The sequence below is a fragment of the Nanorana parkeri genome, unplaced genomic scaffold (genome assembly GCF_000935625.1).
Source record: "Nanorana parkeri isolate BGI_ZX_2015 unplaced genomic scaffold, ASM93562v1 scaffold181, whole genome shotgun sequence".
NCBI classification, from domain to species: Eukaryota; Metazoa; Chordata; class Amphibia; order Anura; family Dicroglossidae; genus Nanorana; species Nanorana parkeri.
Window position 1 is genome coordinate 212,142 of NW_017306449.1, and position 16,287 is coordinate 228,428.

Sequence of the window (16,287 nt, forward strand, 5' to 3'; positions counted from 1 at the left end):
TATATACAGTTGTGTGAAAAAGTGTTGGCCCCCTTCCTGATTTTTCATTGTTTTGCACGTTTGTCACACTTGAATGTTTCAGATCATCAAACAAATTAAAATTTTAGTCAAAGATAACACAAGTAAACACAGCATGCATTTTTTAAAGGAAGGTTTTTATTATTGAGAGAAAACAAAATCCAAACCCACATGGCCCTGTGTGAAAAAGTGTTTGCCCCCCTAAACCTAATAACTGGTTGGGCCACCCTTAGCAGCAAGAACTGCAATCAAGCGTTTGCGATAACTTGCAATGAGTCTGTTACAGCGCTGTGCAGGAATTTTGGTCCACTCATCTTTGCAGAATTGTTGTAATTCAGCCACATTGGAAGGTTTTCGAGCATGAAACGCCCTTTTAAGGTCATGCCACAGCATCTCAATAGGATTCAGGTCAGGACTTTGACTAGGCCACTCGAAAGTCTTCATTTTGTTTTTCTTCAGCCATTCAGAGGTGAAGGTCCTGGGAAGGTTCATCCCTGTTCCATGTTTTCGCCATTTGTGGATAATGGCTCTCACTGTGGTTCGCTGGAGTCCCAAAGCTTTAGAAATGGCTTTATAACCTTTTCCAGAATGATAGATCTCAATTACTTTCTTTCTCATTTGTTCCTGGATTTCTTTGGATCTCGGCATGATGTGTAGCTTTTGAGGATCTTCTGGTCTACTTCACTTTGTCAGTCAAGTCTTATTTAAGTCATTTCTTGATTGTGAACAGGTGTGGCTAGAGAAATTGTGATACACCAGAGTTATGTTATGTTTTAACGGGGTGGGGGCACAGGGCCATGTGGGTTTGGATTTTGTTTTCCCTTATTAATAAAAACCTTCCTTTAAAAACTGCATGTTGTGTTTACTTGTGTTATCTTTGACTAATATTTAAATTTGTTTGATGATCTGAAACATGAAAGTGTGACAAACGTGCAAAACAATGAAAAATCAGGAAGGGGGCCAACACTTTTTCACACAACTGTGTATATATATATATATGGGAACTGTTCAAATTTATGTTAGAAGATTGGGGAGATTTTCCCTTATTTTCTGTCCCTTCAATGAGTGTGCAAGAAATATGGGCGTGTGTATTTCTGGGGCAGGAAAGCACAAAAACATTGCCATAAGTTTTAACTCTTCTTCACTGTACTAAAAATGTGTTTTTGTCTGTATCTTACAAGCATTCCCAAACACATATTACCAGTTCCCACATCTGGACACTACAACACTACAACATATAGAGATTACCACAGCCTATATTTCTATAATACATTTTAGGATAAAGCAGCATTGACATAGGCTGTCCACCATTATATAATGGGGTTACCAACAAAGTCAGTTTTTTTCTGTCCATTTCTGAATATATATATCTACCAGTGTATCTCACGTCTCTTTTATATTGACCAAGTTGTAATTCAGGCCTACCGGCCCTTTATGGTTTTGCCACAGGTCCGGATAGTTTGTTCTTCAACAGGCAACAAATGGTACGTGACCCAAACGCTAATGATATCTGGCAGGGGGTGTCATGTCATTAGACTCTTTTTTAGAGGTGGTCTGTCAGAGGAGGTCAGCCAAACCCTTTTTGATATTTCCAGCTCATGATGTTGGTCTTGACGTCCGCCTCTCACACAGACACGTCTTCTATGCCCGCTGTAAATGTAATTGAAAAAGTTAGTTCATGATGACACACAGAGAAGATGAGATATCTCCCACTGTGACTGAGGTAATAGCACATTGGTATCACTGACAAGCAGGCTGAAAGGAGGATAATTCCTTGTATTGACCCTGTCTCTCCCTGCAAGTCATGTTGTCCACGTGTGACAAAGCACTGATTCTCTGCACGCTGGATTTTTTTTTCCCTCAAGTCTCAATCCCAAAGCCCAAAATGAGAGAACCATTAATGTTGTATGTCCTCTCTGTCCTCTGTGAATTTATTGTGATTTATAAATATGCTGCTGAGAATGAAATAACTGATTTCACGCAGAATTTTTCATTTGATAAACTGTCAGGCACATCTTATTTAATCCTGTATTTTTATCCACAAACAAATATATAGAACTAAATATACAGTACTGTGCAAAAGTTTTAGGCAGCTGTGACACCATGGTGTAAAGTAAGAATGCTTTCAGAAATAAAAATAGTTTATTTTTATCAATTAACAAAATGGAAAGTAAATGAACAGAAGAGAAATCCAAATCAAATCAATATTTGGTGTGACCACCCCTTGCCCTCAAAACAGCATCAATTCTTCTAGATACACTTGCACACAGTTTTTGAAGGAACTCGGCAGGTAGGTTGTTCCAAACATCTTGGAGAACTAAGCCCAGATCTTCTGTGGATGTCGGCTGCCTCAGATCCTTCTGTCTCTTCATGTAATCCCAGACAGACTCGATGATCAGGGCTCTGTGAGGGCCAAACCACCACTTCCAGGATTCCTTGTTCTTCTTTATGCTTAATGACATTGGTTGTATTTTTGGGGTCGTTGTTCTGCTGCAGAAAAAAATTGTGGCCAAGCACACACCTCGCTGATGGTATGGCATGATGGATAAGTATCTGCTTGTATTTCTCAGCATTGACCCCATTGATCCTGACCAAATCTCTAACTCCATTGGCAGAAATGCAAGGAACCTCCACCATTCTTCACTGTTGCCTGCAGAAACTCATTATGGTATCGCTCTACAGTGCTTCAGTGAACAAACTGCCTCCTGCTACGGCCAAATATTTCAAACTTTGATTCATCAGTGCAGAGCACCTGCTGCCATTTTTCTGCACCCCAGTTCCTATGTTTTTGTGCATAGTTCAGTCGCTTAGCCTTGTGTCCACATCGGAGGTATTCCTTTTTGGCTGGAATTCTTCCATGAAGACCACTTCTGGCCAGACTTCTCTGGGCAGTAGATAGGTGTACCTGGGTCCCACTGGTTTCAGCCAGCTCGGTACTGATGTCACTGCTAGACATCTTCAGATGTTGAAGCGAAGTAAGCATGAAGAGTTTGAACCCCAGTCTGCTTTAAAATCTTTGCCTGGGAGAGACCTTGCTGATGCAGTATATCTACCTTGTGTCTTGTTACCGTGTCCAGTCTTGCCATGGTGTATAACCTGTGATATGAAACTGTCTTCCACAACCTCACCTTAGTAGCAGAGTTTGGCTGTTCCTCACCCAGTTTTAAGCCTCCTACACAGCTGTTTCTGTTTCAGTTAATGACTGTTTCAACCTACATATAAAATTGATAATTATTTGCACCTGCTTGGTACATTTGGTTAAACATACACCTGATTCTAATCCTACAAAATTCCTGACTGTGTGCAGTTGTGCAAATGTAAGAATTGATGCTGGTTTGAAGCCAAACGGAATTCACACCAAATAGTGATTTGATTTAGATTTTTCTTCTGTTCACTCACTTTGCATTTTGTAAATTGATACAAATAAACAATAAAACATATGTTTTTGAAAGCATTCTTACTTTTCAGCAAGATAGATAAAGATGGATAGATAGATAGATAGATAGATAGATAGATAGATAGATAGATAGATAGATAGATAGATAGATAGATAGATAGATAGATTGATAGATAGATAGATTGATAGATAGATAGTATATAAAGCAATTTATATTTGTGATGAGCAAACACTGCACAACTTGAAACTAAGGTGATGATTTATAAATCATCCACCCCAAATATGCTGTCTGAATGCCATCCACATCAATTTCCTATACTCCTCGGGTCCATCTAGTGGTGAGAATGCCGTGGAAATGACATTTAACCAGTGTATGTCAGGGCAGATGATTTATAACTCATGCCCTTAGTAAAGCTGAAGGTGTTTGTAAAACCTAGGATCCTGCTAATTGTAAAAGGAAACATACAGTAATGGGTAACATAGTTCTCTGTACGCTGTGATTTCCCTGTCCCCAACTTTCCTTAGGCTTTATGATATTGACACATGTCAGGCATGCAGAACTCTATAAAAACTTATTTTACAGACACTACTGAGAAAAACACACAGCTATGAACAGAATGTTACCCCATAGTGTATTTATACTTTTTTAACACAATACTTTTAAAGGTAAAGTCCACCTTTAAGGCCTGGTTCACACCTGAACGTTTTGTAGCGCGTTCAACGCTCGACGAACGCTCTACAAAACGCTCAAACATCTAAATCCCATTGTATTCAATGGGTCTGGTTCACACCTTGCCGTATTTCCGCCCGTCCGAACGCGATACAAAGCGGCCTGCGCCCAAAGAAGTACATGTACTTCTTTGGGGCGTTTTGGTCTCGCGTTTCCATTGGGATACAGCCAAGTAGCCCACGGAAACACGCGTTTGTCGCGCGTTTTTTTAATGCGCGACGCGAACCGCGCGACAAACGCGCATATTCAATACGCCTAGGTGTGAACCCAGTGTAATGAAAAATAAAAAATAAACGCAGACTTCTTCGCAAAAAAAATATAACAAACGCAGACTTCTTCGTAAAAAAAAAATAGAAATGTGCACTTATTATTTTTTTGCATCGGAGCCAGTAAAGCTTTGCAACTGAGATCAGTGGATTGTCCTGCAGACTCTTCCTATCATGCATGCCTGTACCCAGGTACGAACATTCAGTAACATGGACAGGAGGAAGAGTGAATGGACTACAAGTGAGGCGATGTCACCCCACTTGTATTCTCTGCCGCGGTGGCTGTAGCTTCTCTATTCACAGATCCTGGCAATGGATGGATGACGTGGCTGTGTGGGTGGAGGGACTCACACTGTGCCAAATTCAAAAAGCAGCAGCCGGCGGGAAGAGGAACCCTGCGATTCAGGTAAGTGGGGGTCGGGAAGAGGGTTGTGATGTGACCTTGAAACATTGCCAGAAAAGTAACCTTATCCTTTAAACCAAGAAAATGGCTGCCTAGTATGTATGTATTATTTAACACACAAGTTAAACTAGCAGAGTGTCACGGGAGGAGAGCCACAAATATTTAGACACGGAGAGGGGCATATGAGACGAATGCAAGCCCAACACTGATTTCTATGCTGCAGAGCACTTAGAAAATATGTAGAAAATCTTTGAGGTGTGTGTTAAAAAGATATGGCCTGTGGGAATCAATGCATCTTTCACCAATAAAGCAGGGAATATAAATCACATCAAGGGAGAGCCTTGTCTGGGAACCTGTGTACAGATCCCTCCTAGCAACTAAAATACTCAAAAGGTACTGTATAGGCATCTACCAGAGGAAAGAGATCAAAATTTCTAAGATGTCAGTGTAAAACCCCATCCATTCTTTACATAGTTTTTAACATCCTCCCTTGGACTCAGGCCAGCAATCCTCTTCACTGCCGGTTCCTCCCGCAGACAATGGCATAGGATTATGATTACAGGATTTATAGAAGGAGCACATATATAATGGCTCACAGGGCTTATTGCAATCAGCATTATTGACAGGAAACCTGGCATAGCTGAAATGTCCCTGAAGGAACTAGCTAATGCACATTAATATCCGCATGCATACTTGTGGCATACTTACGTTTAACCGCCAGGAGAGTGTTACCATGGCAACATGCCACTGAAGTTACTGTATAGGGGTGGCTCTCCTCCAGTTGAACCATTTTAGGTACCTCAGTGCCCTCGTCTCTGCGTCCTAGTCGACCTCTGGCTCCTTTCCCCCATGTGAAGACTTGGCCATCTGCACAGACAGTGTCTATAGGCGTCAGTGGAGATTACTGTACCGCAACATAATACAAACAGACAGAACTTCTCCCATGTTGTCCTCATAAACGCCTCACAGTCATATGTAAAGACATGAAAGCAAGAAAAATACAACAATCTGTGTTATCACACTTGTCCAAATACTCGATTGGTTTGTTTTCCATGCGGCCGTCCAGGGTCTGTCCACATACATCTCACTGCTTAAAACAACATGTTACACAAAAAGAAAGGGAAGCTTTTCTAAGAGACACTGCGGAAAGATGTCAGCGGATGTTTAACACCATCTTGGGCTTGACAGGACAGGACAACATTCTACACCGAGGAGAACAAAAATAAAATGCAGTAATATACAGAACATATACAGTATACATGTTTAGTTAGGATAACACAGGGGATGTCCACCCAGATCAACCTTTTTATTTCAATGATATTGCAGCATCATGTTATCTAGTCCCAAACCAGAGATGTATTCCTTTGCCACTGCCCCCTCGCGAATGACAGAGTCTCATCGGAGTTTCAAACAGTAGTAGAGTGCATACAGCTCAGAGCGATCACAGCATACACAGCACACAGCATATACACAGAGCACAGGGAACATAGACAGCACACAGATCAGAGCACAAAAAGCACAGAGCATACACAGCACACAGTTTAGAGCACACAGCATATACATAGAGTGCAGGCAGCATAGACAGTACACAGCTCAGAGCACACACAGCATACACAACACATAGTTCAGCGCACACAGCATATACATGGAGCGCAGGCAGCATAGGCAGTGCACAGCTCAGAGAGCACACAGCATACACAATTACGGAAAATTGTTATCACATACTTACCGTAATTTTCCTTTCCTGGCTCTCCTCATGTAGGCATACTAATGGGTTAACCCCGCCCCCGGCTCCTAATTATCCTAAGTCAGCACAGAACAACTGTAGCTTTAAACATAAACCCTATCCCTTCACAGGGCTTACCTGGTACTGACAGCACTCTGGACCGCGACAGCCTGCAGGATAACGTTCAAACGTGGTGAAATACAGAGATACACAGCACTACTAGAGGATCGTCCGCAGAACTAGCCCCCAAGAGCGCTGTCTTTATACACCTATATGACCCCCACTGAGAGGGAGAGTCTCGCCGCTATTCGGCGTGCGCTCCACGCTGGCCCGCACTCCGATCCGCCCCTTTCACCGCCCATCCAATCCGGAGCGAGAAGGGGCGGGTCCTGCGCTTCACGCTGGGACGCATGGAGACGGCCGCGGCTGCTGCAGATACCCGCTGAGTTTATTCCGGGAGATCCCCGGTAAGAAGCCCCCCATGAGTCCGACTTACCATGCCCTCCAGCCTGTAACCTTTTAGGTTCTCTCCGGCCATAAAGCTCGGCACTGAGCATGCCCCATCCAGTGGTTTTACCACATACCGGGGCATCCACCACCCGGGAGTAGAGGCTGAACCCGGTGGGAAAAGAAAGGCCATATCCAAAATCAACGAAAAAAAAAACAAAAAAAAAAACTGCTAGATAGGTGTCCTGAGCGAGGACAAAAAAAGAACACAGAGGAGGTGGGAGAAGGGGGCTTTATGCTCTAGTTAGGGGTGGTCCTATTAGGAGCCGGGGGCGGGGTTAACCCATTAGTATGCCGACATGAGGAGAGCCAGGAAATACAGTTCAGAGCACACAGAGTGCAGGCAGCATAGAGAGTACACAGCTCAGAGCACACACAGCATACACAACACATAGTTCAGCGCACACAGCATATACATGGAGCGCAGGCAGCATAGGCAGTGCACAGCTCAGAGAGCACACAGCACACACTATACAGTTCAGAGCACACGGGATACACACTGAGTGCAGGCAACATAGACAGCAAACAGCTCAGAGCACACAAAACACAGAGCCCACACAACATACACCAATGATTCAATGAAGAACAATGAAAAACTAGCGCTTTCGGGGCCATACCAGGTCCCCTTCATCAGGCTTGTCCTTCTGAGCCTGATGGAGGGGACCCTGTGTGGCCCCAAAAGCACTAGTTTTTGAATGGCGATGTTCCGTCAATAAATTGACTTTCACGTTCTTCATTGAATCATTGGTGTGCTGGGGACATTTCCATACATTTGTTTTTTTCACGGTGCCATCCGTGGTCGCTTCAAGCACCCACCTGTATATCAGGTATCTTTATCCGGTAAGGAGTGCAACAAGATACTTCTTCTAGACACAACATACACAGCACACAGTTTAGAGCATGCAGCATATTCACAGATCTTAGGCAGCATAGACAGTACACAGCCCAGAGCGCACACAGTTCAAAGCACACAGGATATACACAGAGTGCAAGCAGCATAAACAGCACACAGCTTAGAGCACACACAGCATTCAGGATATACACAGAGCGCAGGCAGCATAGACAGCACACAGCCCAGAGCGCACACAGCATACCCAGCACACAGTTCAAAGCACACAGGATATACACAGAGTGCAAGCAGCATAAACAGCACACAGCTTAGAGCACACACAGCATTCAGGATATACACAGAGCGCAGGCAGCATAGACAGCACACAGCCCAGAGCGCACACAGCATACCCAGCACACAGTTCAAAGCACACAGATTATACACAGAGTGCAAGCAGCATAAACAGCACACAGCTTACAGCACACACAGCATTCAGGATATACACAGAGCGCAGGCTGCATAGACAGCACACAGCCCAGAGCGCACACAGCATACCCAGCACACAGTTCAAAGCACACAGATTATACACAGAGTGCAAGCAGCATAAACAGCACACAGCTTACAGCACACACAGCATTCAGGATATACACAGAGCGCAGGCTGCATAGACAGCACACAGCCCAGAGCGCACACAGCATACCCAGCACACAGTTCAAAGCACACAGGATATACAGAGAGTGCAGGCAATATAGACAGTACACAGCTCAGAGCACATAGAGCACAAAGCAGAGTTCAGATTCTAGAAGTAGCACAGAAATATACACAGCACACACTGCACTTAGCAAACAGTACAGAATACGGAGACTACAGAAAGTGCTACGTACATTTTGGCAGTCAAACAATATGAAGCTATTTCAAAGGTCATTCATACAAGGGAGCACGCTATTGTGAAATATTTGCTAACTTGGCGTCTTATAAAAATATCATTCACATTAGAAAGGTGTCTATTAACCCTTTCACTGCTGGGCTCAGCCTCCAATTTTTCACTCAAGGTGGCCAGACCATTTTGCTATTTATTTTACTTTCTTTTCCCCACTTACAGCTTTGAAAGTTAGTAAGATCCCCCAAACCCAAATTTGCATAAACAAATACAACATAACGTTCAAAGTTCTTAACAATAAATAAATAACTTTACCTGAATAAATAACTTAAATGTCTGTAACGTTTTAATTGTGACCTTTATGTGAAAAGGTGAAAACTTCAAATAAGTGAATTAGTGTCATTTTAATGATCACTTAAAGTGACACTAAACTCAGGAGTTAAATCTTAAAAATAGTAACTATTAATAAAATGTATCTTATTTGTGTATCACTCGGCTGTAGATCCTCAAATCATCTCTGAATTGGTGCTGACACTGTCCTTCCTTCTGGAGGGTGGCTACTTTTCTTCCCCATGGTCCCTGTGTGTGTTGTAAAGTAGCCACCGCTCCAAGTTCTCTCCTGTGATAGATTACAATCTCAATACAAATGAGTAAACTAAACATGAGATTATAGTCCATCACAGGAGTGAGCTTGGAGCGGTGGCTACTTTACAACACACACAGGGACCATGGGGAACAAAAGTAGTCACCCTCCAGAAGGAAGGACAGTGTCAGCACCAATTCAGAGATGATTTGAGGATCTACAGCCAAGTGATACACAAATAAGATACATTTTTGTTCATAGTTAAAGGAGAACTACGAGGTGAGTGATTTTCACTCAACCTCATAGTTCTAGCCGACGTGTGACAATGAGGCTGTCACAGGTCGGCTCAATAGATCGGGAAATGAGCGAACACATAGACTGGGTTCACATCAGTGCTGATCGAAGCGTTGAAAAAAGCTCAAGAAGTGAAATCCTATGAATCCCTATGGGCATGGTTCCCACTTGGGCGTATTTCAGTGCAATTTGTCGCGCTGCAAAATGCCCTACGTGCGAAAAAGAGCTTATTTTTCGCGCGTAGGTGCCGATTTCAGCCCGTATCTATTGGTATTCCCGAGTGTGGCTCGGGGTTAACAAAGCGGTAACCCCAAGCCACACTCGGGAATACAGAGTAGGTCTTAACTTGTCCGCGATCCCCGCTGGGTCCTCTGGCCGCTGCCGTCTTTCGGGTTCCGTCCCTTGCGAGCGTCCGCGTCGGAACCAGCGGGAAGTTTAAAAGTTAAAAAATTTTTACAAATAAATTGACAAAAAGATAGAGAAAATTTTTTTTCAAATCATACCGCCAGGGAGGTTAAAAAACGAGCGGCGAACGCACGTTTCATTGAAATAAGAAATGTGCTAAAAACGTACTAAACGTGCCTATTAGGAACGCCCAGGTGTGAACCCAGCCATACAGTCGCTCACTTCTCGATCCTGTCACTGTAGAGAGCCGCGGCTCCCTGCAGGGATTCCCCCCCCCCCCCCCCCCCCCCCCCAGCGAGCTATTGCTCGCGGTATACTGAGCGTTGGGTCACGGGAGGATGCTAGTTTATGTCCTCCCGTGACCCTGAGGAGAACTATTGGGAAAACACTTACCCCATAGTTCTCCTTTAAGCTACTTGAATGCATTGTTAAAATTTAACTCCCTGAGTTTAGTGTCACTTTAAAGTATATGCTATTCATTTTGAGTGACAACCCAACACACCTTGCCAGCACATCTCAACTCATACGAATTTCAGTGCACAACAAGATGGGACATATGTGTGTGTTGTGCTGCATAGAAAAAAAGGTTCATGCTTGATTTTGTGTGCACTGTGGAGCACTGGCACTCCATTAAAGAAGAATGAGCTGTCATAATGCAATGCATGTTAAAGTACAAAATAATGCCGGTTAAAAAAACATTTTCCCTTTGCCATTTTTAAAGCAAGGTGACAGTGTCTGTGAAAAGGCCCCCCACCCACTGATACTCACCTTCCCAGTCATCCCCTGTTCCTTCATTACTTGTGCGTTGTATTAAGGTGCGGTAAAACATTTTGTAACTGAAATGCACAGCAACACATATACCACAGTGCACTGTGGTGTCATTCAATTTGAATGCATTATAAACCCCTCATAGCTAATGACACCACACTTCCCATATTAATCATTCAAAGGATGGGAAGCTTTGCTAGTCACAAAAAAAAAAGTAACTTCCATCACCGTAGATGCCAACCACAGCATATAAGGCCTAACATACAGATGAATAAAACCTGTGGTTTTCCAAAACACAAGAAATCTGAAGTGCATCAATGTTGATTTTCTCACCAGGAATGACTAATGCGAGTTTGTTGGTACACAATGCTGCACGTCATCAGCTACACACTACATGAAATTTCAGCACAGCATGACTGCACTAAGGGTGGAATAATTGTGTTTACATATAGTGATTCAATGGTGGAGCTGGAAAATGCTACTAGAGACTAATGTCACTCCAGCACCAAAGTGTCACAGTATGATTAGGCAACACTGCAAACGTCAGTGATCAATCTCAAATCTCAGGTACCTTTGTGTAACATTTATTTGGTCATAATAACTATACAGCAAGAATTGACCATGTCGCAGACAACGTTTATTAACCCCTTTAAGAAAGATAAAAAACAGTTATTGTTCATAGTGGTTAAAATAAAGTGCATGCAGATGGTGATCAAAGGGCCTGATGGCAATAGATAGAAACCTGGGTGTGCAATGACCACGTACATACTGTATATGTGATGTCAATAAACAAATATATATACAGTAACAAACTCAAAGCTGGTGCTAATAAACCTATGCTATCTGCTCCTGATATAAAATGCAATCCTTGTTACCTGTATAAATATCTCCCTCATACAGTCTGACTTCCAGCTGCATGTAACATTCATCATTAGTGAATGACTGTTTACTATGATTGAGACACACAAGGCCTTGTGGTGCATACTGAATGGTCATAATTACAATGATTGTCTTCTGAGTAACTAAGATCAGAGTTTCAATGTATGATCAGTAAAAATGGCAGACACCTTTGACTGGAGTTGAGCTTTAATTTCCCTTTATTCTAAGTGAGCACTCCTGAATCTTTTTGTTAGACCTTGATCTACATCACCCAACATTCTGCTTCTATTAATTCTGTTTTTGTTAAAAAAACAAAAAAACTGCGGAGCTAATCCTAGCCCACAAGGCTGCATGAGAGGAAGCAATAGATTCCCCCATCCATGCTAAACAGCATAGATAGGGGAATCGTTCCTGCTGCTATAGTATTCTGACAACTGGCACTCACAACTAGCTGAATACATTGGATGCAGTGACTGTTCGGACAACTATTCTCCACCCGACTCCTTCAATTTTTGCAATGGAAGCTTGTTGAGCCCGGGTGGTCTCCACATGGCCAACAGTGCATGGCCAGCTTTATTTTCTGTATTTAGACTAAATCTCCTGTGGTCATAAAGAAGCAGTAAATGTAATGACTGCAATGTGTACAGTATACAATGTAAGCCTCACCTGCACAAACAGCTACTGTGAAGGCATCACCACATGCCACCAATGTCACCTTTAACCCTTGTGGTGCACTGACCAGATAGGGCACTCTACTGTTTCGGTGAGCGCTGGTGCCCAGCTGTCCGTGTTGATTGCTGCCAAAGGTATAGCACTGTCCGCGGGCTTAGATGGAGAAAGGGAAAAAAGAGCAAAGGAATGAGAGCAATATTTACAAAGTTCCCCCACTCATCTTTCATGCCTCTGTGTGTTTGCACATACAACAGCTTGTCAACGCAAATGTTAGCTTTACAGTGTCACAGTGAAAAACTTTCCTAGCCATTCACAAAAGCAGAGGTCTGTTGGTCATTCAGCTGAATACAAACACAAAATACCATTGTAAACGCATTTTACACATTAGCCGTTCTCTTGTCTCCCTACTCACCTGTTACTACAGCTGAGTGGGAAGTGCCTACATCTGCCCACAGAATGGTCTCCAGATGCAGAGGGGCTGATTGGACAGGGATGAAGATGTAGGTCTCTTCCATTTGGTCCTCAGATGGTGCTTCACTAACAGTTGTAATCTTATCTAGGCCTAGCTTGTTAAACCTGAGAAAAACAAAGAGGTGTCACACTTTATAGATGAAAGCAGAACTCCAGGCAAACATCTTTTATTAAAATCTGCTGTGCGAAAAATAAAAAGATACCTCTCCTGTGCTCCTGTGATGTAAGCCAATCACTGCCCTTTGTTTAAAAGTTTCATTTTCATTCATGCCAGGTAGTACATTTCTGGCTATACTTTTGGCCCGCTGGGGACATGAGAGTTGCGGCACTCATACACAGAAGCCATACTGTCATTTACTTGTCCTCCTCTACCCTTGGCCATACACAGAAGCCGTACTGTCATTTACTCGCCCTCCCCTACCCTTGGTCATACACAGAAGCCGTACTGTCATTTACTCGCCCTCCCCTACCCTTGGGCAAACACAGAAGCCGTACTGTCATTTACTCACCCTCCCCTACCCTTGGCCAAACACAGAAGCCGTACTGTCATTTACCCGCCCTCCCCTTGACTTGGCCATACACAGAACGCCTACTATTTTATAAATGGTCCACAGAATATAAGCCAGAATGGACATGGGGTGAGGGTGTGGAAATCAATGTTTATTGTTCCATTTTGACACCCTGAGGCATACAAGCATATGCTGAATGCTCCACTTTCATGAAGGTGATCATCCTGTACTCAGGTACAAAGACAATCATACAAATGTTTATTCTTTCCAACAAAAACACCAATTTGCAACCCAACACCAGCTAGATTTAACTGTCGGAGATGGTTTCTTGGAAACCTTAATGACTTTACATCTTTCTTCTATTGAAGGTATTTTTTTAATGCAATTAAAAGATATACACTGTATTGCCAAAAGTATTGGGACAGCCCTCCAAATCACTGGCTTCAGGTGTTCCAATCACCTCCATGGTCACAAGTGTATAAAATCAAGCACCTAGGCATTGAGACTGCTTCTACAAACATTTGTGAAAGAATGGGTCGCTCTCAAGAGCTCAGTGAATTCAAGCGGGGTCAGGGCATGCTGAAGCGCACAGTGCGCAGAAGTCGCTAACTGTCTGCAGAGTCAATAGCTACAGGCCTCCAAACTTCGTGTGGCCTTCAGATTGGCACAACAGTGCATAGAGAGCTTCATGGAATGGGTTTCCATGGCCGAGCAGCTGCATCCAAGCCTTACACCACCAAGTGCAATGCAAAGCGTCGGATTCAGTGGGGTAAAGCACACCACCACTGGACCACTGGCAATCCGATGGACGTGTCTGGGTTTGGCGGTTGCCAGGAGAACGGTACTTGCCTGACTGCATTGTGCCAAGTGTAAAGTTTGGTGGAGGGGGGATTATGGTGTGGGGTTGTTTTTCAGGGGTTGGGCTTGGTCCCTTAGTACCAGTGAAGAGAACTCTTAAGGCATCAGCATACCAAGACATTTTGGACAATTTCATGCTCCAACTTTGTGGGAACAGTCTGGGGATGGCTCCTTCCTGTTCCCACATGACTCACACCAGTGCACAAAGCAAGGTCCATAAAGACATGGATGAGCGAGTTTGGGGTGGAGGAACTTGACTGGCCTGTACAGAGTCCCGATAGAACACCTAGAACACCTTTGGGATGAATTAGAGTGGAGACTGGGAGCCAGGACTTCTCGTCCAACATCAGTACCTGACCTCACAAATGCGCTTCTGGAAGAATGGTCAAACATTCCCATAGACACACTCCTAAACCTTGTGGACGCCTTCCCAGAAGAGTTGAAGCTGTTATAGCGGCACAGGGTGGGCCAACTCAATATTAAACCCTACAGGCTAAGACTGGGATGCCATTAAAGTTCATGTGTGTATAAAGGCAGGCGTCCCAATACTTCTGACAATATAGTGTATATGTCCATTACAACTATATCATATACTTCAATTATTTTTTAACAAGACATTGATTTTTTCAAAGTCCACTGCATCCCTAAGGGATAATCTTAAATGTTTTAAGGCCTTTTTCCCTTTTTTGTATTATTTACTGTACATACAGTATAGTATTTTGTTACAGATATTTAGTTGTCTCTTGGGATATCTCTGATTGGGCGATATTTCATGATACTGAGGAAAAACGTATAAAGTACATATAGATATATAATACAGATACTATTTTAGTTTTTTTTAAAAGATGAAATAATAAACCAATTATTTGGTTACTGATATTTTTTATTTTCAGTTAGATGATGGAGGGATGGATCGCCCACCCAACATAATGAAAGAGTCAGACCTCCAAGCTATAGGAGAGCTATAAGTGTTGCTGCTACAGTCCTCCAGTGATATAAGAAACTGTTGGTGACTTAGTATCAGTTTTGGATATTTCAATAAATAGCAGAGTCCCTGCATTGCCTTTGATAAGGACCACAAAGCATGAAAAGTAACTGTTGGAGATATCCATCATTCTGTGCTCTCTATACAGATGAAGGTGACATAAAAAAGCTATGCTTTAGGAGTTAAAAAAGAGAAAGTACTTACCTGCAGGTGCCTAAAATGACTGCCATATAAAGAAAGTATAAACAGGAATGAATATTATTGTACATAAAGTGCACCATGAAACCTGTAAATGCTTCAAGACCCACACAGCTAAAAAGAACTGAACATACGCAGGAGAAATAATACTAATGTTCCACATAGTGTGACCCAAAGGCAGATAAAAGCACCAATTATTGATGACACAAACATGTAATTCACTCGCAGGGGTAGGCAACCTTGGCACTCCAGCTGTGTTAGAACTACAAATCCCGTCATGCCTCTGCTTCTGGAAATCATGCCTGTGGCTGTCAGGGTTCTTGCAATGCCTCATGGGACTTGCAGTTCCACAACAGCTGGAGTGCCAAGGTTGCCTATCTCTGTTAAAAAATAGAGTAAAAAGGAATTTCACTTTTTTGTGATTTAAAATGCACAGCATTTAGATATACCAGATTCTTCTTTTGCAAACAATACATAAGGCGGAATTTACGAAAACTGTAACAGACAAAATCTGGAGCAGCTGTGCAAAGTAACCAACCAGCTTCCATCTTCAGCTTGGATACGATTAGGAAACAAAATCATATGGCAAGTCCATTGACTGTAAACGTGAATCTGTTTTCCAATGGTTTACATTTTGTATACTAACCAGCCAAGGAGGACAATTCAACATGACACGCACAGCTCCATAAGATGGCCATTTGTTGAGAGCATTAAAGTAGGTGCAAAAGTTACCCGTTTCCTAATGAATGACCATAATAGATGTGTCTCAAGTATTGAAATTCACAGAATGTCTTTAATAATTTGTTACATTGTTGGTGATGATAATGCCCTGTGTGTGATATATAAAACATGTAAAAAATGTATTTCACGGGGTTCCTCTCCCTGTTCATGGAGGCTGCACGCCCCCCC

At 42.8% G+C, this 16,287-nt stretch overlaps 1 protein-coding gene across 1 annotated transcript in view; it reads right to left on the bottom strand.

Moving 5' to 3' along the window:
• Positions 1–1,414: 1,414 nt before the first annotated feature.
• The window catches only part of NEK8 (NIMA related kinase 8), a 50,479-nt gene continuing 35,606 nt past the window's right edge, over positions 1,415–16,287 (bottom strand). Inside the window, exons 12-15 of the mRNA XM_018555009.1 lie at positions 12,770–12,933; positions 12,352–12,510; positions 5,523–5,681; positions 1,415–1,668 (exon numbers count right to left, since the gene is read on the bottom strand). Of these exons, the coding sequence (XP_018410511.1) occupies positions 1,643–1,668; positions 5,523–5,681; positions 12,352–12,510; positions 12,770–12,933 (508 nt within the window). The 3' untranslated portion in view covers positions 1,415–1,642. The remainder of the gene's footprint in view (positions 1,669–5,522; positions 5,682–12,351; positions 12,511–12,769; positions 12,934–16,287) is intronic.